The 26,575-nt window shown below is 38.8% G+C and overlaps 1 protein-coding gene across 4 annotated transcripts in view; it reads right to left on the bottom strand.

Annotated features, from left to right (window-relative positions):
* Positions 1 to 26,575, bottom strand: part of SIGIRR (single Ig and TIR domain containing) — a 50,702-nt gene continuing 24,127 nt past the window's right edge. For all 4 annotated transcript variants that reach the window (XM_034416709.3, XM_034416711.3, XM_034416713.3 and 1 more), the window contains 7 exons: positions 26,283 to 26,410; positions 24,416 to 24,559; positions 23,788 to 23,931; positions 22,115 to 22,217; positions 20,729 to 20,879; positions 11,117 to 11,291; positions 1 to 1,388 (listed from right to left, as the gene is read on the bottom strand). In XM_034416709.3, coding sequence (XP_034272600.1) covers positions 1,198 to 1,388; positions 11,117 to 11,291; positions 20,729 to 20,879; positions 22,115 to 22,217; positions 23,788 to 23,931; positions 24,416 to 24,559; positions 26,283 to 26,410 — 1,036 coding nt within the window. In that variant the 3' untranslated portion in view covers positions 1 to 1,197. The remainder of the gene's footprint in view (positions 1,389 to 11,116; positions 11,292 to 20,728; positions 20,880 to 22,114; positions 22,218 to 23,787; positions 23,932 to 24,415; positions 24,560 to 26,282; positions 26,411 to 26,575) is intronic.

Here is a 26,575-nt window from a genome sequence, read left to right as displayed (position 1 = left end):
TTGAGCAAGAGATTTCTGGATTCACATGTATTGAAATATTTCAGGCTGTCTTAGAAGATCTCAACAAACATAATGGTTTTTTTTGCAATCAAACTGCATCTTCATAACCACACTGCCATCCCCTCTCTTTCCCCTTGCTTCATCCCAATTTAAATCCTACATCACTTTAGTCACTGCATGCATCTGATGTGACCTGTAGTTTCTGAAAGATTACAGAATGCATTCATACAGTGTGTTCATCTGAAAGGCTGGTATAGACACCTGAGTTTGGCTACCAAAAAGTAAGAATGCTTGAGAAGATTAATAACATCAATCTAGCATCCTCTAGATGTGTTTCAACCACGTGAAAAATTCTTAATGAAGAATGCCATCACATACTTAGATAGCATTATATAAAGAATAAATAGCAATTGTATTCTATCAGCTGGGGAAAAAAATCAATGCAAGTCTGCATCCCTTGGTGCTAACATATACTAAGGTGCATTTTCAAATTTACATGGAAATAAGTACAAGTGAGTGCTTTGTTATTTTCTTCCAAAGAAAAGAAAAGCTCTTTTTCATATAGAAACCTGCCATTCTTTTCATTTTTCTAGCAAGAAGGAGACTCAGATCTCCTTAGTGTTTATATTTCCCTTTATAATTCCAATTACAGTAATAACATTTAGCTATTAACGTTCACTTCTCACATATCAACACCTGCCTGGAGATGTTAGCAGTAACTGAAAAGCTTGCCAAGCCTGTTGCTTATGTAAGTCCCAACATTGTAATCTGATGCAAGATAATCATCTAAAATTGAATGGCACTATTGTGTATAAGATAACCAGATGTTCTCCAAAATCTTGCATTCCCCCAATGGTGATTGCTTATAGAGTCATGTAGGAGGTTCAGAGGCCATTTTATACAATTGCCCTGTTTAATTGAGTGCCCAACAGAAGGATGCCAAGCCTCTGCTGTTTTATTTCTATCTCCTGAAGTCTTGGCTACTCATAGTTTTGTGTCATCTGAACATTTCTTTCACTGCTATCCTTTATCTAAACTAGGGAAAGACATGTTGAATAGTATTAAGAGCAGGTCAGAGTTCTGTACTTCTTCATGGACAGTTCTGTATTAAAGAGATTAATCAAACATATTGTCCTTGCCAAGGAATACCATGCTTATAAAAAAATTATCATTTCCATTGGAATATCTTAGCAAGCCTTATATATCATCTGTCACTAGGCAGTAAAAGTCTGTCCTTGCATCATAGTTGCGAGATCCCAGGTCAGAAATGTCTATCTCATTCTTCTGATTTTCCTCAAGCCGTACCTCTTCCATTGTTCCGAAACATGGACCATCAGGATCAATCTTAACAGGTGGTGGTAGACCTTTGATAATTGGTCTCCGGATTACTGTAGGACAGAAAAGAAGTGATAATGGGATAATGTTTCCAAATGTTCAACCATGACTAGTTACTTTGAAGTAACAGAGCACATTATAATTCCTACAAAATTATTCAGAGTGAAGCTATTTCTAATACCGAACCCATTCAATACCATTTTAAGTAGCTTATTTTCCAGCAAATTATACATTGTTCTGGATCTAATATTTCTGCAAAATGCTATTAAGTCAGCCTAATAATTAAATTACATGAAATCCAAGAAATCTATGACTGGGAGGAAATTCTACTGGAGGAAATGAATTAAAATTATTTGTGACCAATACTGCAATCAAAGCTTGAACCCTGTGAGAGAACCCCAATTATAGACTTCTAAGATTTAATTCAGATTCAACCCAATAAAAATTTATCTTGTGCAAAATAATAGCACTTAGGACTTATATACTACTCCATAGTGCTTTAGAACATTCCCTGAGCGGTTTACAAATGTCAGCATATTGCCCCCAACAATTTACCAATCACAGAAGGATGAAAGGCTGAGTCAACCTTGAGCAGCCAGGATCGAACTCCTGGCAGTGGGCAGAGTTTTCCCACAATACTGTATTCTAACCACTGTGCCACCAGTGCGCTTAAATATATATATATATATATATATATAAACGAAATATTTATTCTTAACTTTGATTAAACATTTATTCATTTACGTTTTACACAAAGAACATCACATTAGATGGTGCTCTGAATCAATTAACAGAGTTAGGAACAATTTGAATGGCTCTTAGCCTTCATGCTCCAATAACAACAAGATACTACATTGCTCTCTCTCCTTTCCCAAAGCCATTTTGATTCCTCTTGTTTAAATTGCTCGTCTTCATATATATTTGCAGATTTTGCAAGAATATACTGTTCAAGAGAAAACTAGAAGTTTATACCTGGGTAAAAGTGCAAATATAATTCAGCCTGTTCTTCTATTTCCTTCACTTTCCTTAATTCCTAAACATTGTCTGACTCAACAACAAGAGCAGCACACAGATTTGATGTTTCCAGTCTTTGACTTTGACTTTTGACTTTTATTAGATTTCTATACCGCCCTTCTCCCGAAGGACTCAGGATGGTGTACAGCCATACTAAAACACATATAATTTACAAAATTTAAAAAACCATTAAAATCGGATATACAAAAATTTGGCCCACAAATTAAAACTGACATACACCCATTTAAAATTCACATTTATGTTAGGCCAGACCGGCTTGTTGAAATAAAAGGGTCTTCAGGGCACAGCGAAAGGTGCGCAGGTCAGGGATCATATGTACATCTAGGGGCAGCTCATTCCAGAGGGCTGGTGCCCCCACAGAGAAGGCTCTCCCCCTGGGTGTCGCCAGTCGACATTGTTTGGCCGATGGCACCCTGAGGAGCCCCTCTGTGGCAATCGAGTTGGCCGGTGGGAGGCTGTCGATGGCAGAAGGCGGTCTCATAAATACCCCAGTCCTAAGCCATGGAGCGCTTTGAAGGTGGTAACCAACACCTTGAATCGCACCTGGAAGACCACTGGAAGCCAGTGCAGCTCACGCAGGAGAGCTGTCACGTGAGTGCGACAAGTCGCCCCCATAATCACCCACACGGCCGCATTCTGGACCAGTTGGAACCTCCGAGTGCTCTTCAAGAGGAGCCCCATGTAGAGAGCATTGCAGTAGTCCAGATGGGATGTGACGAGGGCATGAGTGACCATGCGCAGGGCATCCTGGTCCAGAAAGGGACACAACTGGCACATCAGGCAAACCTGGTAAAAAGCTCCCCTGGCCATGACCGTCATATGCTCTTCCAAAGACAGCCGTGCATCCAGGAGAACACCCAAGTTGCGAGCCCTTTCTGAGGGGGCCAAGATCTCGCCCCCAATAATCAGCGATGGCGCCAGCTGACTATACTGGGACTCCAGGAACCACAGCCACTCGGTCTTGGAAGGGTTGAGTCTGAGCCTGTTCCTCCCCATCCAGATCCGCATGGCCTCCAGGCACTGGGACATCACGTCAAGGGCATCATTGGGATGGTCCGGGGTAGAGACGTACAGTTGAGTGTCATCAGCATATTGATGGAATCTCACCCTGAAACCACGGATGATCTCGCCCAGCGGCTTCACATAAATGTTGATCAGAAGGGGCGAGAGGACCGACCCTTGCGGCACCCCACAAACAAGGCGCTTCGAGGTCGACCTCTGTCTACCTGCCAACACAAACTGTGTATGGTCGGAGAGGAAGGAGGAGAACCACTGCCCCCCACTCCCAACCCCTCCAATCGTCGCAGCATGATACCATGGTCAATGCTATCAAAAGCCGCTGAGAGGTCTAATAGGACCAGGACAGAGGAACAACCCGTCCCGAGCCCTCCAGAGATTCTGCCTTCAGAAATTCAGAGATTTTTTTCCTTGAGACCTAATTTTTATTTAATTATGTCAGATACATAAATCCATTGTGATACTAATGCCATTCCATAATTACTTCATTTTGTACACAAATATGACTCATCATGTTTGACAATTGTATGAGTCATACAACTCTTTCCACTGCAGAATTCTTCTTCAGCAAGAATTGCTCAGTAATATTAGGAGCATTGATGGCTAGCATTCGGCAGGTGATATGCCAAAAGCAAGACATTCTGTGGACACTTGCCCTGAAGTACAGACAGGTTCATTATCTTTTCTTATTAATGATTTGTTGGTTGTATTATTATCAGACCACATTGCCAAGCAATCTTTGGATATAAAAGATAGACAAATTATCTTGATTATATTTTGCATGCATTTTACAAAGGTTGGCTGCAATCAGGACTTATTATTTCTTTCTGTATTTGTATTTGTATTTCCTTTTTCATTTCTGATGCTATGGTTGGGGAAAAGACAAGAGAATCCAAATTACAATTCCTAAGAGATAATTCTCATGCAAGTTAGAGAGTAAGAAGACTTGAGCATCCAAAGATGCTGTTGTACAAATGAGAGCTTCCAATAAGCTGCAGACCAGTACTGTGACGTGAACAATCCTCATTCATTATAGTGAATTTGCAAAATAAGACAACCACTGCTGTCACAATTACAAGGGAAGCCCAGCCAAGCTCCTGAACTGCTTTTATTTTTTCCAACAATTAAAATCAGAGAGTGTAAGTGAGCTTGATTTTGTGCTGCCAGATGCTGGTAAATCTTTTATGAACACTAAACTTATTTTGCTCCTGTTGCTAAAATTAAAATGTATTGCCCTGCAAGCACAGCCTGTATTAGCAAATCCCCTAGGCTTGGTTCATTAAATCTTCTGGATTTAATGAATGCGCACAGAGGTATTTTCCTACCATTGATCTAATGTGAACCCCAAGGCCTAAATGCCTAAAAAAGGAATAATATGAAGTAGCTACAATATCTCCAGGCTTCAGGCTCTTCAGAATAGAAGTAGAGGTATTCAATGGCTACTTTGCCACAATGGCAGGGATGTGTTCCAACAAGCAACTGTGAAGAACAGATTAAAATGGCAGTGTTGCAGGTTGATGGAAACCCAGAGAACTTCTATGTTACCTTGAATGAGTTTAAATCTCCAGAGCCAGATAGATCACATCTAGGGTACTCAAGGAGTCAGGTGATAATCTGGCCAAAGCATTATAAATTATATTTGAAAAATCCTTAAGAGGGATCAAATGTCAGATGATTGACAGAGAACAACTATTGTTCTTCTCCCCACCCCACCCCACCCAAAAAAGGGGGGGAAGAAGGATCCAGGAACTATAGATCCCTCAACCTGACATCAATATTTGGACAAACCCTAGAGAAGATCATAAGAGCAATCCCTAAGTACCTTGAAAACACTGAAATAATTACCAGTTGACAGCGCATATTTCCCAGAAACAAAAAGAACTAATTTTATCATATTTTCTTTCAAATTGGATAGGCTGCTGAGTAGAATGTGGGAAAGTTGTAGAGGAATATGTCTAGATTTCAACAAAACATCCAACAAAATGCCATGTGACCTGAGTAGTAAGTTAGTGAAGTAAAAACTGAATGGCATAAGAATAAGTGGAGGCATAGCTGTCTCAGAAATTGCAATCAAAGACTGTTCATCAAGCTTGAGAGTCCTTAAGGATAAGAGTCCTTACTGACTGGAGCGAGAGATCAAGATGGGTACCATAAAATTCGGCCTAAGATCCTTTATAGTACAATATTTCTGTTAATGACTTGGATCAAGAAGTGGCAGGAATGTTTATCAAATTTGCATATGAGAGAAAATTAGTTAAGACAGCAAGATGGCTGATATAACATTGCAAAGTATCTGGACGTGTTAAAGGAGTGAGCTGAATATAACCAAATGAAAGATGCATATGCAAAGTTCTTGATTTAGATGGTAGAAATCAAGGATACAAATATGTGATGGGATACCTTGCTTAACAATAGTACCTTTGAAAAAGGAATTAAAACACAAAGCAATTTTAAACTGCATGAGTCAGTCACATGTTGTGGCTGGGAAAAGAGTAAATGCAATTTTAGTTATAACAACAGAAGCAGAGTTTCCAAATCAGGAGACATATAGTATATAAAGAGTGTCTTCTAGACTGCTCTTAGTTTTTGTTCAAATCGTGTGAAGTAATTGTTCTATATTTTATCCTGCTTTGGTCAGATTCCACCTCAAGTAAACTACTGCTGTGGACACCTTCTGGTTTTAAGAAGGGGTAAAAACAAATTGGACACGGTATAGAGAAGGGCAGTTAGGATGATCAAGAAAATTTAAATTGAACAGAAGGAAGTCAATATTTATCTTTCAGAGAAGAACCGCGGTGAAGAGGATATGAGGACAGCCTTCAAATGCCTAAAGAATATAAAAAGAAGAGAATATTAGTAGCTCAGGGTGAACTGTGGGGTCCTTGGTGCTCTCTGAGCTTGGCTGTTTTCTTGCAGATGTTTCATTATCAAAGCAGGTAACATCATCAATTCTACAAGGGAGTGGGGTTTGGTCCAGTGGTGGGATTCTGCCAGTTCTAGGCGGTTCTGCCGAACCCTTTGTTAAATTGCTGGCTCACCCCACCCCTTGCCCCGCCCCTTCACACCACTATTTATTGCCAATAAATAGTGGTGGGTGAGGGGCAGGCGAGCCACCAATTTAACAAACGGTTCGGAGTTTTTTTGTAATTTTATTGGCCCGCGGAGTTTCAGCATAGGCTAATTAGCCCGTTGATTAGATGGCCTCCCGACTCTCAGCAGATTTGCTCTCAGCTGTTTTGCTCAGGGCTCTGCTGCTTGCTTGCTTGCTGGAGCAGATTTTTTTCCCCTAGCTATGCTGAAAAACGAAACTGAAAGTAAAGCAGGTTGTTGGCTTTGCTGTTGCTGCAACTTTGGAAAATTAGGCAGGCAGATTTCTTTTCTTTTTCCTCACCAAAAAAGGTAGGTGCAAACTACCTTTTGTGAAAAGGTAGTTTTTCCTAAAGAGATAGTTCCTCTTTAGGGAAAAAGAGGAGAGTTCAAGATTTTAAAACACAAAAGAAAAAAAGCTCTATTTAACTAGGGAATTGTAATAATTGAGATACTATTAATTGTATATTGTGTTGAAAGCAGAAATGGTTAAATTGTGGTTTGGAGGAATATATGGGGGAAATTATTTGGTTTATTATTATTGGTAAATAATTGATTTGTAAGAAATTGGATTGCATGGAAATAACTGGAATATTCATGTTCAGATTGATTAATATACAAAAAAGATAGTTATATAACTAATTGATTTATATTAAAATGTTGAATTTATATTAAACAACTGTAATATTACATAATTAACCAACGTGAGGATGGATATAAAAATAGATGACAATGGGAAGGAGTATAATATAGAATAGAAGGGAAAAATAGAATTTGATTAAGATTAGAGATGAGGATGAAGGGTAATATTGGTTTTTTTAAAAAATAGATAAGGAATAAATATGGCAAAAAGGAAATATAGAAATTGTAAATTTAATTGAAACAACTAAACACTGTTTAAATTTGTGAACCGGCCAAATACTCTGTTCAAAGAAAATAAATTGTATGTTTGTATGTGTGTTTCTAATTATTGCTATTTATTCGTATTTGTTCTCTTTTATTCTTTAAAGTTTAACAATTCATTCTTTATCTTAATATCTTAATATTTGTTTGGGGTTGCCTTTCTTCCTTTTCATCTTTTTTACTGTACAGCAATCTTTCTCCTCAAATCTACCACCTCTCTTTTTTCTTTTCTTCTTACTTTCTTCCCCCCCCCACTTCTTCTCCTCCCTACTTCCTCTTCCTTTCTCCTTCTCCTCCTCTCTTCCTCCCTCTCTTACCCTCACTCCTACTCTAATTTCCCTTCCCTTCCTTCCTCCCTTCTCTTCCTTCCCTCTCTCTCCTTCCTTCTTCCATCTCTCTTCTCCTTCCTTCATCCCTCTCTATTGCTGTATCCTTTTGTGCATATGGATTACTCAGAGGGCTGAAAAAGTTATTTTTGACCGGTCCTCGCATTTTTGACCGGTCCTCAAACTTACGACTGTCCTCACATTTTACGTTTTGCGCCCTATCTTGTCACCGTGGTGAAGAGAAGTAGTGGTGAAATGACTGACACAGTTGTTAAAAATGCTGCAACAGGCATAAATGTGAGGAAGGTCATAAGTGCGAGGACCGGTCAAAAATGTGAGGACCAGTCAGAAATGACTTTTTTCAGCCCTCTGAATAGTCCATATGTGCATATGGATTAGTCAGAAGGCTGGAAAAGTTATTTTTGACCGATCCTCGCACTTTTGACTAGTCCTCGAACTTACGACTGTCCTCACATTTTACGTTTTGCGCCCTATCTTGTCACCGTGGTGAAGAGAAATAGTGGTGAAATGACTGACACGGTTGTTAAGAATGCCGCAACAGGCATAAATGTGAGGATGGTCATAAGTGCGAGGACCAGTCAGAAAGGACTTTTTTCAGCCCTCTGAGTAGTCCCTATGCACATAGCCACGCCCACCCGGTCACATGACCAGCTAGCCACGCCCACCCTGTCACATGACCACCAAGCCACACCCCCAACTAAGCCATGCCCACAGAACCAGTTGTTAAAAAAACTGAATTCCACCACTGGTTTGGTCTCATTTTATATACAAGTGGCTTGCCCTGTCACTGGGCTGTCTTAACACTTGGGCCTGATGGGCCTCATACTAATGTATGTTAACCCTTCAATGCACCTTGTATCATATAAATATAGCAACATATCTATTACATTTTACTGCATTTTATTAATACTAACATGCATTAATAGAAATTAACACTGATTTTTTTCCGTAGATGATGAGACGAGCCCGCATGTTTTTAATGTTTAAACATCAATTTTATTGGAAGTGCCAATAAAATAAATATATGTTTAATTTTATCGACCATTTACATTTTTATTTCTGTGAGTAGTTGTCGTAGGGGCCCCAGTACACTACTTTGCCCGGGGCCCATAACGCTATTAAGACGGGCCTGCCTGTCGATGTTGGTGCAAATAGTTTTGGTGGTTCCTTAAGTTGTTGTTTGTCTGAGCTGCTGGTTCCTTGATTGGGGTATTGTTTAACTTCTGGATTGTTGGTCTAATGTTAATCTTGGTATTAATCTCTGCCCCTCTGGGTGTTGACTGCTGGTGCAATGTTTTGGTCTTTTTATTTCCTGCTAATTGGTATTCATAGATGAGCTCTGATAATCTTCTGTGTGTTTGTCCTCGATAGTGGCCATTATAGTCCTTACATTGTATGTTGAAGATGCCGCCTGTTTCTATTCTGTGGCTGCTGAACCTTTTGGTTTACTTAGGATATTTTGGAAGTCTTTAGTAGGTTTGTGTGCTATGGTGATGCCATGTGGTTGTTATAGTTTGTTGGTGGTTTCTGATATGTTTTTGATACATACAGTAAAGAATGTTATGCAGAAGAATATATATCAGTAAGAGTAGCTGAATACTGGGGCCAATTATCCAGAGAGATTCAACTTCATTGCATCTGTTTGACTGAAGCTACACAGAAATCTGTTAGGCATGCTTTAATTTGGATTCCTGCACTAAGAAGGTCTTGATGGTCTAAATATCCCCTTCCAATTCTGATTCATGCTTTTTATTGCTTTCTTTTTTCAGTTTTGATATATTGGCATATATATGACACAGGAAGTTAGAATGTTACTTAATGAAAAGATTATATGCCACCCTCCCATATTGCTACATTAAAATAAATTTATCACAATAATTAAAATGCAATCTCCATCTATCTACGGTATATACCACCCCACAATTTATGATTGCTGCAAATTGTTTTATGGAAACTCCTGTCTTGCTTGCTGATCAGTATTTAATATGAATTTATAAAACACGTATGGATTAATTAGCATGCAGTAAACTGTGCCACACAGTATGCTAAGGAGGTTCACTGGCTGTAATACTTTTTGACTTTTACACAGACTGAGGCCAGAGGTGCTTGGGCAAAGCAGGGCTGGTTAAACTGATGCCACCATACATCAGCCACCATTAGGTCATTTGGAAGTCACAGAAACAGCAAACAATGGCACTGAGGGGGGTAATCAATCAAAACATATTAAAATATTAGGCGAACATGTCCTAATATAAATATCATGAAAGTTAAGCTACTTTAATTAGGGTGATTTAAATCTAACTGTGCAAGCCTGGACTGGAAGAAGAGAATTTCTGAGTTAAAATTCTCAAGGGATACATACTTTCTCACTTGTCTCCACTGTACTTTGTATCTCGACTGTAACTTGTGACTAATTTTATCTTTTGTGAATGAATGAAAAAAAATCTGTTTATTAGGAACAAAATGGAAACAAGTGTACACGGCACCGACAGGAATCACTTTCAACTTTTTGCAGCCCTTTGCAAAAAGCCCCATTGGCTCCCTTAGACATTCATGATCTTGAACATGCATGTCTTTTTCCGAGCACGAGAACTTACCCCAAAGTAAGTGCAGTCAAGGGCATACAGCTACTTTTTAGCAACGTGCAAAAACAAAAGGCTAGTATCAGACAAGCCAAGGAAGCTTCTTTAGCTAAGAAGCCAAAAGGTGTACCTACCCATTTAGAAGAAGAAACCTGGCTGGCTTCACTCATTTAGTTCATACCATTTCTTTGCAAACTGCTCTCTCCACATATGAGTCTTCAGTTCCTAAAGCTATCTCACTCTTTCTGCCATTTCCAGTCAAGAAATTACATCTCTGCTTAGTATAAACCAGGGGTCTCCAACCTTGGCAACTTTAAGACTTGTGGACTTCAACTCCCAGCTTTGCTGGCTGAGGAATTTTGGGAGTTGAAGTCTACAAGTCTTAAAGTTGCCAAAGTTGGAGATCCCTGGTATAAACAGTTGACTAAGTGAATGAGGATCTGTCTTTTCCATAGACAGTGTCGCTTATATGGCAATCTGCTCAAAATGATGGGTTTAGCCAGACTGCTGAACTCATTTAGGTCTCTAAAACCTTATGTCTTGACCTATTAATGCTATTGTTTATGGTTGCCTTTTGATACTTTGGCAATTCCATTTCTTTCTTTCTTTCAAGCATTAGCTCCAATTGTCAAGTCTTTTCATGGAATAATTAAAAAAGAAAAAAAAGTAAATCCCCAGCAGAATCGGTACAATTAACATCAATTATGTCACATTGATATTTGTGCTAGAGAACTGTGCCCCAGAAAGGTTTGCTTCAGAGCCATTCTGTTATGAAACAGCAACAGAGTTAATATGATATTGTGTTATTACCAATGTCTCCTTCGGGGTGAGAGTCCCCCTGGAATTCTGGATAGTTGCTATGGAGAATCAGCATCGGATCCTTGTCTTCCTGGAGATAGGTTTGAGGATCCCCCCTGAGGCCTTGATAAGATACTTTCCGTGGCAAGGAGAGGCACAGCTCCTTCCAGAAATCCGATGCAATTGCCTAGAAGCAGGGGATACGGGGGGGAAAAAAACACCCAGATTTGTCATATGCTCACCCTCATAAGTAGTCTTTTCAACAATATATCACAAAACCCTGACTAGTAACTGTGCCTGGCTTCCAAAGAACTGAACAAGGGAGATAAAAAGCCTGTTACTGGGAATAGTTCTCTTGAGCAATATCTACATTCAGCTTTGTTTCATCTCTGAGATGAAACATCCTGCAAAACCAGAGAAGAGTGGTGTTAGCAGCCAAACCTACTTTCTCTTTAACCTACAATTTTAGTACAATTGTATATTCTATATATGTGTGTATGTGCTTTAAGCCAGTTTTTCCTTCATCGTTGCAAAGAAAAAGCAGAAGAATATGTGGATATATCAAGGGGTGTCTCAAAAAATGTAGGTAGATCAAGCAGACAGCAGCTTTGCAAAAACTCCTTTCCCTACCCTGTTATTTCTGGACAATCTGACTTCCTTGTGATGAATACGATGATTTACACAAAGCCATCATTCCATTGTCTGCAATATATATATAATAAAATTTTATGAAACGAGTGACTTTATGCGATTGTATAAGATTACAATAGTGGTTTGGGTAACATTGATTCCAGTTGTGGAGGAGGAAGTGAAATTGAAATACTGTGATGTGTATACTGTACATATCACTTCTCAGTCAACTGGCAAAACTAATAGAGGCTCTTGCCAACTTTACTATATTTTCAGACACAAGGAGGCATCAGACACCTTCCTGGATGTGGTCCTTCCTTCGTCTTCTTCATTATGTACTTCAGTATCACTGACTTACTGCTGCTCCTTTCCTTGAAAAGGAGTGGGGTGAGTTGAGACACAAAGAAAAACATTGCTTATAGCTGTCATTGGCTGAGGCAAAATGAAACTACATAAATAATGAGCAGCCACACTGTGCAAACTTATAGGACAAATGTACACATACATGGGAGACATGACAATATTGCAGCGTCTCATGTTATGGAAAGCTTTTCCTGTATGAATGTCCCATATATTTCTAGAGTTCTCATTCTAAACAAGGCAGAGGTGGTGCCAGATTCTCCATCTCCCCTGCTCTTTCCATCTCTTGTCCCTGTGCCGGGTATTATTTTGCATTATATTCAGCCAGATGCCTTCATCTCCTACTCATCAATAATGTCTGCCTCACTTTGGGAAAGGTAAGATGATCCGACCTATTCAAGATATTTGGGGAAAAATATCTTTCTTCAATCCGTGCATGCATGGTACTTTTAGGATGAAAAATCCCATTACTAATCTAGAAAATGTTTTTAGATTATCTAATGAAGGTTAAGAACACAACAGCCTTTTCTGGGCATGACAAAGCATCCATCTTTCAAAAATCTGGAAATAAACAATTGCATAATACATTTGTTCACTGAATATTAGTAGCACTTCTATATCTCAAAGATGCCACTGACGTGATAGTTTATAATATGGTTAGCAGCAAGGATTTCAGCTGTCTGATAATTTATGCTGAAGACATTAAGGAAGAACATAAGCAATGATATTAACAGGCTGCATAACTTTGTGTGCACACACATCCCACCAAAGTCTTGCTGTGCTGCTTCATCATGGGGAGTGGGGAGTATTGTTCCTGGGGAGGATAAGTGAAAATGTTGAAAGTATATGCCAAGAATATATATTCCTAGCAGTGTCATCCAAGGCATGAAGGTCATCTCAGCTGCCAAACAAAAGCAAGCAGGGACTATATTGGGCAGCAGCAATATAGGAAGATGCTGGAGGCAGAAGATCACTTTAGGGACAATGGCAAAAGGCATCAATTCATACAGCACAGGAGATACAGGTAGTCCTCAGGTTACAGTGGCAACTGGAACTGAAATTTCCATTGCTAAGTGATGTAGTCATAAAGCATGAATGTTAAGTGACCACAATGCTTAGCAATGACAATCCAGTTGCTGTTGTAACCCCAGAAGCATGTGGGTTGTTAAGCAAAAGGAGATAGGGGTCCCAGGCAAGGAGTAGGGGTGTATGTTAAGGGTGCCATAAGCCCACAATAGGGATGCAAGCAGGCCAGCAAGAGGGCTTGCTGTGAGGGCTACAGGCTGGTGCTAATGAGTGTAGGTAGGTGGAGGGGGTGCTATAGACAGAAGATGCTTCTGTAATGGGGATGTGCTCCTAAGAGCCTTAGGATCTCATACTCCATAGTTGCACTTTTGAGGAGAAAAAGTAGCCATATGATTATGGGACATTGCAACCACTATAAGTGCCAGCTGGTTGCCAAACACCCAAATTGTGATCACATGACTGCAGGGATGCTGCAACAGTCAGAACTTTAAGGACTGTCATAAGTACCACTCATTTGGCACCTTCCCAACATTATATTGTCACTGAATGAGTGGTTGTAATCTTAGAACTAGTTTAGTTTTAGTTTAGTTTTATTAAATTTGTATACCGCCCTACTCCTGAAGGACTCAGGGCGGTGAACAGGGACAAGATAAAATACAGAAATACAAAAGTTAAAACAATTTAAAACCAAATTAAATAATATTGGCCCACGACAATTAAAATCCCAATAAATTTAAAACCAATTAAAATTTCAATTTAAAATTTTAAAAAGGGGAGAAAAATTAGGCCAGGCCAGCTTGCTGGAATAAGAGGGTCTTAAGAGCACGGTGGAAGGTGCGCAGATCCGGGATCCTCCATATCTCCGGGGGGACCTCGTTCCAGATAGTGGGTGCCCCCACAGAGAAGGCCCTCCCCCTGGGGGCCGCCAGTTGACACTGCTTGGCTGACAGCACCCAGAGGAGACCCTCTCTATGAGAGCGTACCGGCTGGTGGGAGGCTATTTGTGGTAGTAGGCGGTCCCGTAAATAATCAGGTCCTAAGCCATGGAGCGCTTTAAAGGTGGTAACCAAAACCTTGAAGCGCACACGGAAGACCACCGGGAGCCAGTGCAGCTCGCGCAGGAAAGGTGTTACACGGGAGCGCCATGTTGCTCCCATAACCACCCGTGCGACCGCACTCTGCGCCAGTTGGAGCCTCCACGTGCTCCTCAAGGGGAGCCCCATGTAGAGAGCATTACAATAGTCCAGGCGGGAGGTGACGAGGGCATGAGTGACTGTGTGTAGGGAGTCCCGATCCAGAAAGGGACGCAACTGGCGGATCAGGCGAACCTGATGAAAAATCCTCCCGGTCACGGCCGTCAGGTGCTCTTCTAAAGACAGCCGTGAATCCAGGAGGACATCCAAGTTGCGAGCCCTCTCCATGGGGGCCAGCGATTCGCCCCCAATAGTCAGCGATGGCATCAACTGACTATATTGGGACGTCGGAAACCACAGCCACTCGGTCTTGGATGGGTTGAGCATGAGCCTGTTCCTCCCCATCCATATCCGCACAGCCTCCAGGCACTGGGACATCACTTCAAGGGCATCGTTGGGGTACTTATAATAAACCATTCCTTTTTTTTTTCAAGAAAGCCACATGGATAGAAAATATAAAACGATTGACAATATAGTGCTGGCTGATGGGCCTCTTAGGTCAGGTGACACTCAACATGCTACTTAAGGAAACATTGGATGTTTTTTTGGTGTAGTAATGATGTTACATGATTAGATTAAGCCTCAAATGTAATTGCTAATGTTGAAACACGGGGAAAACATCCAAAGCTGCAAAGGCAAAATTACAGTGAGAACATGGACTGTGAGAAACATGGGAAAGCTCAAACTACAAAATGACACCTTAGATATCAGCAAATTGAGATTGCTGATTGGGATTGGACACTTTCAGATAGAAAAAATCACACTGCTTATTAGGAGATTAAAAAAGGAAGGAATGACATTGCTTTTATAATCAGGAAACATATAGCACAAACAGTGCCTGGCTACAAGGCAATCAATGGCCAAATAATACCAATTTAGCTTCATGGACACTCCTTTAATATAACAATCATCCAAGTTGATGCTTCAAACACTGATACAGAAAAAGAGGAGGTTGATGAGTTTTAGATCAAATTCAATTTAAAATTGTCAGAACATGCAAGCAAACTTGTGATTAGAGACTGTAATGCCAAAATTGGAAACATTACAAAGAAAAAATGTAGTTGGAATGTATACCTTAGGAAACCAAAATGAAGCCAGAATCCAATTTATCAATGTCAGTGATGCCAATGATTTCTTCATAGCTAACACTGCCTTCAAATAACTCAAATAATGCCTACATAAATGGACATCACCAACGGATGTGCATAAAATCAAATTGACTATATTATTACTAAAATAAGATGGAAGAGCTAAATTATAGAATCAAAGTTATGGCCATATGGCTGTGGAACAGATCACAAACTGGTCATGTGCAAGTTCCAAGTTAAGCTAAAGAAGAAGAAAGCCAGCCAGTTTTCACAGTATGTTCTTGAACATGTACCAATCATTTTCAAGGAAAAGATCAGAAATCACTTTGAAATCCTGAACCTCATTGATAGAGAACCAGAAGAACTATGGAAGGAATTCAAACAGGTTGTTAAGGATGAGTGTGAAAAGAGACAGCCAAAGATGAAACAGAAGAAAGCAAACTGGATGCCAGAACAAACCAGGAAATGTCAGGAAGAGAAGAGAAGCCAAAACCAAGAAAGACAAAATATCAGAAAGGAACGTAATAGTTTCAGAGAGATTTTAGAAGAGACAAGAAAAAGCATTGCAATAATAAGTAAAACCACCAGTCTTACAATTGACAATGGAGATACTGAAGTGGTAGATTTCTTTTCAGAATCAACCATTAACAGTAAGGGAACAATCTTTCAAGAAATACACTTCATAGAGCAGCCATGAAGGCCTTGGAAAAGATATTCTATGATGTGCCTATACTTACAAAGATCAGAATTGTGCAAACTATGGCATGCTCTGGAACCCTCTATGGAAACAAAAGTTGGGTTTAAAGGAGGAGGATAGGAAGAATATTGATGGTTTGAGCTTTCGTTGGAGAAGACCCTCGAGGATACTGTAGACAACGAAGAATACAAATACATGGATCACGGGGGGAAAAAATCAACGCACAGTTCTCACTCTAGGCACAAATGAGCGGGCTCAAATTATCCTACTTTGGACACATTATGTGAAGACCTAGCTTCTTGGAGAAGACTTTAATGTTTGGAAAGGTGGAAGGAAAAAGTAGAGGAAAAGATGAATGGGAAGAGTTACAGAAGTGTGCCCTGTTGGAAGAACTGGAAAACCTGGTTAGGGAGAAATCATGATGGAGAAAATCAGTCTATATACTTGCTAAAAGTTGACAATAACCTGATAGCACATAATAAGTCAACAAGTTTGTATAGGAACAGGACAAGAGTATTATATTGAATTGACTGCCTTAAAAAAATCAGTCAGCTTTTTCTTGGTGATTATAACAGGAGAAGAGCAACCCTTTTGATGAAGGGCAAATGTGTTAAGAAGTTGGAATGAAAGGGGAGCAATGCATAATTATGACAGAAACTAAAATATAGCTAGGCATTAAACATAAGAAAATATGTTTCTCATTTACTGATATTTCTAAATTGAACAGGAGCAGAGCATTAATCTTTCCTTCTGATTCTCCTTGTATGAACAAGAGAAGTAGGCTGTCACTCTGATCTTAATCAGAGTGGGGCTCCAGATTTGGCTATTTTTTTCCCTTATACCAAGAGAAAGCAATTATACTGGGAGTATGCAATTTGAGCATATCACTCTCAATAAAATTAACAAATAGTAATTGATGTTGGTATTAGCAAGTTTCTTTTAGAATGTATTTCAGTCGGTTAAAAAATTGTCTGTCTGATTCAAAGTCCACAAAAGCTACATCAATTTATTTATGTTAAAATGAATTAAATGAGCAAGTACAAAATTGCTCTCTAATTTTGAAACCGTTGGCTCATTTTCCAGCAGTTTCATCAAGCAATAGGATCCATTCCTCATAAGTAAGTGAGAAGTAGTTCACTTATATTTTTTAAAAATATCTATTACACTGATTGGTGTATAATTTGTTAGTCCCCCTTTAAAAAAAAAAAAACTGGGATCAGCGTTCTCAGAACGTAACTTGACAGAATGTACCCTTTATTTTTATTGAATGAAATGATTTAGCCATGACAGAAAAGCCTCCATCAAATACCACTTTAAAATCTCTCTTGAGATAATTTCATCTTGTGCTGCCTTATTTTTGAGGAGAGATGTTAAATAAGAGCTTTACTTGTGGTATTAGGGGGAGGAAAAAACCCAAATCAGGAGCCCCAGCTATTAAGATCAGAGTGACAACCTGCTTCCCTTGTTCATACAAGGAGAGTCAGAACGAAAGATTAACGCTCTGTTCCTATGTGATTTAGAAATATCAGTAAATGGGAAATTTATTCAAGTTTGTATAGCTTTCATGCACTGATTGCAAACTGCAGAGCCCTCACATGTTGGATTTAGATGGAAATTTTTCAGGTAGCAGCACGGTTTTTGAAACAGGATTTCTTGTTGTTAGTATTTCAGGGGAGGTAGATATTTCTACAGTCTTCATTTTAATTTACCTCATAGCTTTTATTTACTTATTTAGGATTCTTTATAGTGTAAATTAAATCATGCTGGTCTTCTAATTGGTAATAAACCTAAAAAGAGGAGGTTTAAAACTAAAATAGAGTTTTCAGTTACTCTACAATTTATCAAGATCTGAATATGTTAAAAATGGCAAAAGCGCTATTGCTGTCTTGCATATCAAAATATAATCTTCATATACTGGTGAACTGAAAGGTCCACCTAAACTCCATTTTGTCACTAATGGGAGTGTGTGTGTGTGTAAAATTTTAAAGATGAATTTAGCACAGAATATCTGTGTACACATAGTCCAACTATCAGGAAATGATTCCTTGTCACTGATGTTCATGACTAATACGTGCATACTGAATAGAAGCAACAAGGATTATGTGACTGAAAATGTCATTTTCCCTAGGAGCATCACTTATTTTGGAATACATTTAAAAAGCATAGTGGGCACCAGCAAACAAATATAGTACAGATCACATTTCCTGCTAGGTCATGTGACTCAAATCTAAAAACAAATTCACTTCAGAGTAAGAACTGAGATCCTCACAATTCTGAAAATTACACAAAGACCATCTTGTGATGGTCTCTATATTCTAGCCAGTCCTCTACCTCCATATGGCTGACATGCTTCTATGTTTCAATCAGCTATGATGATTTTGGAAAACGCTGACAGAAAATAGAAATAATCACTCTCCAAAGAACTCTTCAAAAATGTCTTGTTCTGATGTCACCATGGAAAAACCAAAAATCAAACAATGTCCCCTCCTGATTTTAAATGCACCTCTGTTGTATGCAATAAAAGAGAAAAGCAGCCGGTCTGAAAACTGCATACTAAGAGTGAAAGAAGATGCCATTTTTTAGAAATGTAATGTTTAATAAAAGTACAGGTAGTCTTTGACTTACAACCATTCGGTTAGTGCCCATTGGACGTTACAACACTATTGAAAAAAGAGATTTATAGTCATTTTTCATCCTTATGATCACTGCAAATCCCCATGTTGTTGTGATCAAAATTAAGATGCTTGGCAAGTGTTGCAGTGTCCCAAGAACATGTGATCACCTTTTGTGACCTTCTGACAAACAAAGTCAATGGGAAAGCCAAATTCATTTAATGACCATGTTAACAACTGCAGTAATTCACTTGACAGCTGGGGCAGGAAAGGTTGTAAAATGGGGCCAAACTCACTTGATTGTCTTGCTTAGCAACAGAAATTTTGGGCTCAACTGTGGTGGTCGTATGTTGAGAACTATCTGCATACAAATAAATGTTGTCAGACTTCTATCAAGTCATGGAATAAAGCACTCTGTTCAATACACACACACACCACTTTGTAGAGAAATCCAAATTAAAGCATTCCTGACAGGTAGCAGTCTAGCTTTCAACACATCCACTGCAGGAGAACCAAACTTTCCATGGTTCCTTTTCTTGAGAATCTGGTCCTCTTTCTATGTCTTATATATATGCTCTACCAACCCCACCCCCATTGGAATTATTTGCATTTGATAGTTTAATGTATTCATTTTAGAATCCTTCCTGAGCTCTTTTTTCCAATTAATTTCCGTTTGGCAAGAAAATAATTTCCTGATCCTCTCAAACAGGAGAGGAGCCCAGCAGCCCAGCCCATCATACAATTTAGTTCTGGCACAAATCAGGAAATACTACACAGAAAATTTAAATTAGACACTTTTTACTAAGCCAGTAAAGATTTGTAGGGAAAGAAAAAAAAAATCACATCTGCTGTTTTTTTTTTCCTATGGAATAAGGATTGTTTCAAATATTCAACTTGTACTAAGCTTGTGTAAAATTATTTTCATATCTCAAGAGAAGTTTCCAGCCCTCCTTCAATAACCCAATGAAAAAGACGGTGTTATTATCCATTTACTGCTGATATGAAAACAGAAATAAGTCTAAATAATAAACGAATACATTGATATAATGTTTTTCTACATTCCTGCTTTAAGAATATTTGTGTTTTTTATCTTCACTAATCCATATCTTTTATTTGCCTTTGAACTATCTGTGCACTAAACATCTTGTATGAAAAACAGAATGTATTATTAATTTTTATTTTTCCTGGTTTTGTTGCCTCATTATGAATTTTTGCTTGTTTCTTTAAAAGACAAGACATTGTAGCATTTTTTTCTTACAATTTTCTGCAACAGCACTTAAGACTAATTCAAGAGAGAGAGAGGGGGTGGGAGAGAGAGAGAGGTGACTTGTGAGAGATGTGTCTTGTCAGACCCAATAATCTATTTTCTAGCAACAGTCAGGAATCTCCACCCACTAAAGTTGCAAACTGCAATTTTTAGCATCCACCACTAACTATGCTGGCTACTGGGACTATTATTTTGAGAAATTACAGATTCACCACTTTGTAAATAATCAATTATGAAAAATTGCACAATTAGCAAATGTTTCTAATTTATTTTACTACTGCACGAAATCAAAATCTAGACCTCAAAGTATAGCCAAAGCTTCTCAGTATCTAATGCTGTTAGGTAAATAAGTAAAGGCTTGATCTGCGCTCCTTCCGCCGTGCTGTGAAGACCTTTTTATTCCATCAAGCGGGCTTGGCCTGATCTCTTCCCTTTTTAAAATATGTAAATTTTAATCTGTTTTTAAATTATTGGGGTATTTTAATTTGTCTGGGCCAAAAAGTTTAATTTGATTTTATCGGGTTTTTAAATTTTGTGTATTTATGTATTTTATTGTTGGCTGTTCACCGCCCTGAGTCCTTCGGGAGTAGGGCGGTATACAAATCAAATAAATAAATAAATAAATAAATAAATTATGGTCCTTCTCAGAAGAGAAGCTCCCTCTACATTTAGAATAACATCTCAAATATTGTCTTGCTATTCAAAAAAGAACCCAAAGGATAAGATTGCAGCCTTTTTGCTCCCAGTTTACCATGGAACCAGCATGCCACATCAACAAGGCCACGTTGCTCTTTTCCTGCTTTAGCAAATTAATGGCTGGATGTGCTATGTCCCGATATTGGCTCTCAAAGACAATGAAGATTGGCTTCCGGGAGAGTTCCAGCAGTCTCCAAAGTCCTTCCCTAAAAAAAATAGGCAATGGCGTTACAGAATTACCAACAAAACTTGGTTTTTATAATTATTTATAGTTCTGCACTCTGCAGAAAAACACTTAACTTCTTTCATTCAACTAAGACAGTGATGACTAACCTTTTTGCCATCGCGTGCCAAGAGGGTGGGGCGGGAGAGGTTCACGTGAATGCGTGCCCACACCCATAATTCTATGCATCCTGCCCTGTGCATGCGCGTGCAACCCTCCCTCCGCCTCCCCCCCCCCGCTCCTGGCATGCAATGGCCCGGTAGGCCTGTTTTTCTTTGTCACCTGGCTCCAGATCCTCTCTGTGCATCTGCCTCTCTAGGAGTCTCTGGAGGCTGGGGAACAGCAAAAAACGTCACTTCCTGTCCAACCGGGAGTTGGGAAATGGGCCGTTTCAGGCCTCTGGAGAGCCTCGGAGGGGGTGGGGAAGGCTGTTTTCACCCTCCCCAGATGCATAGAGAGGATCTAGAGCCAGGTGAGAAAGAAAAACAGGCCTTCCCTACCCCTCCAGGCCCTCCGAGGTAGGAAACAGCCTGTTTCCCTACTTTTGGTGGGCTCAGAAGGCCCGAAAATCAGCTGTCCGGTGTGTACATGTGCACCAGAGCTGAGCTGGCATGTCCACTGATATGGCTATGTGTGCCACCTGTAGCACACGTGCCATAGGTTTGCCATCACTGATCTAAGATATACCATACCCAAGCTTCATTAACCTTAGAAGCATATCAGTTGCTCAAATATCAGAAGCTAACCTGAAAAGTACAAATTTTAGTCTCCTACATATCATTTTCAAAGATGTAGGAGAGATTTTAGTTGCTGCAAATAAGATGACCTAGAAGCCTGTTAAAAAATAAGTGATTGTAGTCAAATATTACATTCTCCATGTCTTCTACTATAGCTTGGAAGACTCAAAATGAGCCACCTGCACATAGTCAGTTGAACAGAATATTTATTGTATTAGTTTTTCAAGTCAGAGTTTACCCTGACATTCAAACCAAACAGTGACCTGCAAAAACTCATGAAACAGATTGGAAACCAGAATAAATAATTAGTTTGAAAACTTGGTTTGGAAGGATTCATACAAGAAACAGTTTATTAGTTTATGCATCACAGCAAAATACAGTTTACAAGACAGTACAGCATTTTTTTAAAAAACCCCAGACATAATGAGAGAAGGGAGCAAATACACACACACAAATATTAAAGAAATGGGTGTCTATTTACCTGAAATTATTGTTGCACCATTCTTGTTCTAAATATGCATACGAAAGAACCACAATAAGGCGTCGACATCGGCTGACATTCATAATCAGATCTGCAGAAGGTTCTGGAAAAGAAGATTGTTTGTTTGTTTGTTTGTTTGTTTGTTTGTTTGTTTGTTTGTTTTTCCGAGAAAGGCCAATTCCTTGGGGATTCTTTTAATCATTCATCTTTTGATGAAGATTATGCAAGAGCCTGTTATCATCATCATCCAGATCCAAATTAAGTCCCATAATTTGGGACTTTAAAACGTTGGGATGGAAGATATCTGTCAGATCTCTATCAGAGAATCAGGAGAAATATAAACTTGTTGATCCTGTTCAGTTTTTTAAAAGCTCCTGATACTTTTAACCATAGTAACCTTTAGAAACATATCTCTTAAATAAGGTATTCAGGGCACATTTTTAGACCAGCTCCTTTCTTACGTCAGGGCTATTCTTAAGAGAAATAGCCCTGAGTGACTATATCTTCATCTGGTGACAATTAAGCTGTAAAGTTCCACAAGAATTTATTCCATTCCCAGTGATGTCTAACATTTAGATGAAAACACCAGCAGAGACTTCATCAGTACATTGATAACAGCAGGCGGTACGTCACTATATTTTTTTGAATCAAGAGAATTTGTGCAGCTTTTTGACCGATGTCTGAATGCAGCAATTTTTTTTTTTAACAACAGGCAAATAAAGTGAAGCTGAATCCTGACAATAGTGGCACTGCAGAGATGGTTTCTTGTTCGAGATGGGGGCATTTCTTCTTAAGGAGATGATGAGTTTCAGAATGTTCCTGAAGCCATCATGATCAATGGAGATGCAGTTCTTCCTTTTTTTTCTATTCCATGGTTATGGCCACAGCTATTAATACACTAGCAATATCCATTACACACTATCCTGGTTCTTAAAATCTGATGTTGTGCTGTTGTTATTGCTTTATTGCCAGGAATTTGCTGTAAGGTGGCCAATTTGATCTAGTGGTTAACATGGATTATTCAAATATAAAATATATTCACTTTAGTATGTCAGCACTGGGGGAAAAACTACTCTGTTATGAACATGAGGACAAACAAGCAAATTAATTACACATTTCTCTTGATTCACTCAAATCATTCCACAGGACCAAAGTGAATAAACCTAGGCCTTCAAGAAGTACCTCTAAGAACCTGCTGCTGAAATTTAACAGCAAAATGTTCAAATTGGTGCAAATTATTTAACCCGCATTCCATTTGAAGGAAAGATTTGGAGTGGTTTGCTTCTAGGAATCTTCCTGTTCCAATTGAGGGGGAAAAAAACCTCAGTTTGGTGGTATCTTTGCAGAAGGGGTATTCAGCAGGTTCTGACCAGTTCTGGGGAACCAGTAGCGGAAATTTTGAGTAGTTCGGAGAACCGGTAAATACCATCTCTGACTGGCCCCGTATCCATCTATTCTCTGCCTCCCAGCTGATCAGGAGGAAATGGGGATTTTGCGGTAACCTTCCCCTGCCACGCCCACCAAGCCATGCCACGCCCACAGAACCGGTAGTAAAAAAAATTGAATCCCACGACTGTATCTTTGGATGTTCTCCTGCAGTCCTCTACCAATTCAGGAAGCTAAACTATAGAGCCAAACTACCAAATGCTGCCCTTTCTTGTGCCAGTTTTTACCTGAGTTGGGTAGAATGTTCTTCTCATCTAAAAAGAGCTTGTAACCATAGCGATTCTCTAGCTGTGGCTTCACTATGAAATTCACAAATTTTCTATCATCCACTGAATCAGCGTAAGATACATAGGCATCGTAAATTTTTCCATCTGTAGAAAAAAGCATAGAGAAATACAGTATGTTATACCAACAGATTATTTTTTTTTTAAAAAAAAGCAATCTCATCTAATTCCCATGGTACCCACAGCTTTTTTGATGTGAATTTCAAAATGGGACAGAGAGGAGTTAACTTTGACTTTTGAGTTTGGAATATCCTTGGAGGCAATGTCACATAAATAGATGGAATGTTAGACAAAGTTAAACTGAAGAAAAGATACAGGAAATAAAATGCAATGAATTATACATATGCTGGCTTCTTTCATCTATTCCACAGATCCCTGGGTGTCAAGAGACAGCAGGATGGCACCTGTTGTGGCTTCTGATTATTCCCATTTAAAAGAAAGATGTAAAAATATAGGCTTGGCTAGAATTTTAAGATATAATATAATTTTCAAAAATCTCTCCTCTCTTATTTCAATGACTTCTCCAAATGTTAAATATTCTGAATCAAGAGAAAAGGGAAAAGATATATACCATTAATTTCTACTTCTCCATAATGATTCCGGTACCAGAGCAGAGCATTCAGTCGGCACTTCACATACATTATAGCTACAAATAGCAGGAGTGCTGCAGCAAAAAATGTGACTAGCACTGCACCCAAGTGCCCAACAGTCTCTTCTGAAAAGGAAACAAACAACATTAATTACAATTTCTGGCGAAACAGTACACTGTAGGGTAGAGTTAAAAGTGAAAGCTGATTCTGTTGGGGAAAAAAATTGACGCATTGCTGTCTAAATAAGAATAACAGCAACATAACTACAGAGGTGAGCAGAATTTGAAAAATGGAAAGTTACAATTCTCTGTGGTGAGTATTCCTATTCACAAAATAATAAATAAAGGGATGAAGGATGGATATGAAGTCAATTCCTGACATGTGTCAGAGTCGAGCTTATCTCATTAACATTTGTACACAGAAACTGGCTTTTAAGTCTTTTTTGGCATCTGAAAGCTAGAAAAGAGCACTCTAAAAAAAGTCTGCAGAATGCTCTTTTAAAATAACACAGTAGAATGTCCAGAGTCACCAAGGAACCATCCATGCTTAAAATATCAAAATGTGTTTTGCCCTCCCACAAACTTAAAGCATTTAGCATGGATGCTACTCAACATTTACATTTTTGTTAAGAAGGGAAAAACAGTCTTTTTGGGTCAAGCTTAACTCTGGCTAGTATAAATAGATATGTTCCTTGAAGAAGCCAAGCCAAGTTGAAGCTCAACTCCTGAAGACTTCGTAGACAGACCCAAGCAGTGACATTTTTAATAATATGGAAACGAAAGAGTACAGGTTTTCACGGTTGTTACTTATTGGCATGATAACAAATAAGAATTGGTGCTGACTTTTTGCTAATTGAGCCATGAGTATTTTCAGGCTAATATATTCAATGTCTCACAAGGTACTGCCCTGAAATTATTTTACAAGATGGAAGTGGTATGCCACTACATTACCTTCTTCCAGAATGTTTTTCAACTTCCCAGCCTAGTCTACAACCATGAAAATTTTGTTGTTACCTGGTGCCATCATGTGGCAATTTCTCTCCTTAGATTCACAGAGGATAGCTTGTTACAATACTGCTCTTATACAAAGAGCTAGTGCTGCTTCTCATTCTCAAAAGCCCAGTGTTTTACCCACCCTTTTTTAATTTAAGCACAAATATCTTTTATATCCTCTAGGATATTGAGGGTGTATATTACTCTTTCATTCTCTTTTGCGCTCACAAAAAGCACCCAGCAGATGGAAGGTCAACTCAAATTCCTACACCCCATGCTTTAAAGCTGCATTGATAATGAAAAAGACTATATGAATGTTTTTGTTTATGACTAAACAGTAAAATAGCCTTGGTGGCGCAGCAGACTAAAGCACTGTTAAGTAACACCAGCTGCCTGCAATTACTGCAAGTTCAAATCACACCAGGCTCAAGGTTGACTCAGCCTTCCATCCTTTCGAGGTAGGTAAAATGAGGACCCAGTTTGTGGGGGCAATAAGCTGACTTTGTATAAAAAAGAACACCGCTTAGGGGGGGCCGAAAGCCCTACTAAGCAGGTATATACAAAAGTATGAAGGCTATTGCTTAATGCATTGTAAGCCATCCTGAGTCTCTGGAAAAGGGCGGCATATAAATCGAACCAATAAATACAATAAATAAATAAATAAATACAGCAAATGAATATTTTAATTCATTAGTCTGTCATTTGATCAACAGAAGCAGAAAATTTGCTCTTGAATGGATAAATATTATTAGGATGATTTTGTGAACTCATTACTATTAAACAATTAATGCTGTGTACATGTAGCTGCAATGATAATCAATAGAATCTTTTATGATTATTTTCATGGGCACACTACCTGATTTTTTCAGTGTAAAAAGAGCTGTACTATTTCTAATGAAGCAGGCAAAAACTCCATAATTTTCATCAGTCATGTTTAGTGCTAAAGAACTGGAGATAAATATTTTGGTTTCATTGTCACTGAACCTGAAAAACAAAGAAAGAAAGAAAGAAAGAAAGAAAAAAGTTAGCATATTGCTAAACACTGTTATTTTGGAAGAAAAGCAAATGATGAGAATCAAGAAATTTCAGATTTGGGCTACCCAAAAATGTTAGGGTGCTTACAGACAGAGGACTCCTAATGCTGCCTAT

This window comes from Pantherophis guttatus, chromosome 1 (genome assembly GCF_059756535.1).
Source record: "Pantherophis guttatus breed Tessera chromosome 1, ASM5975653v1, whole genome shotgun sequence".
Lineage (NCBI taxonomy): Eukaryota > Metazoa > Chordata > Lepidosauria > Squamata > Colubridae > Pantherophis > Pantherophis guttatus.
The sequence above is the reverse complement of the archived record's forward strand: the minus strand, read 5'-3'. Positions and strand labels throughout refer to the sequence as shown.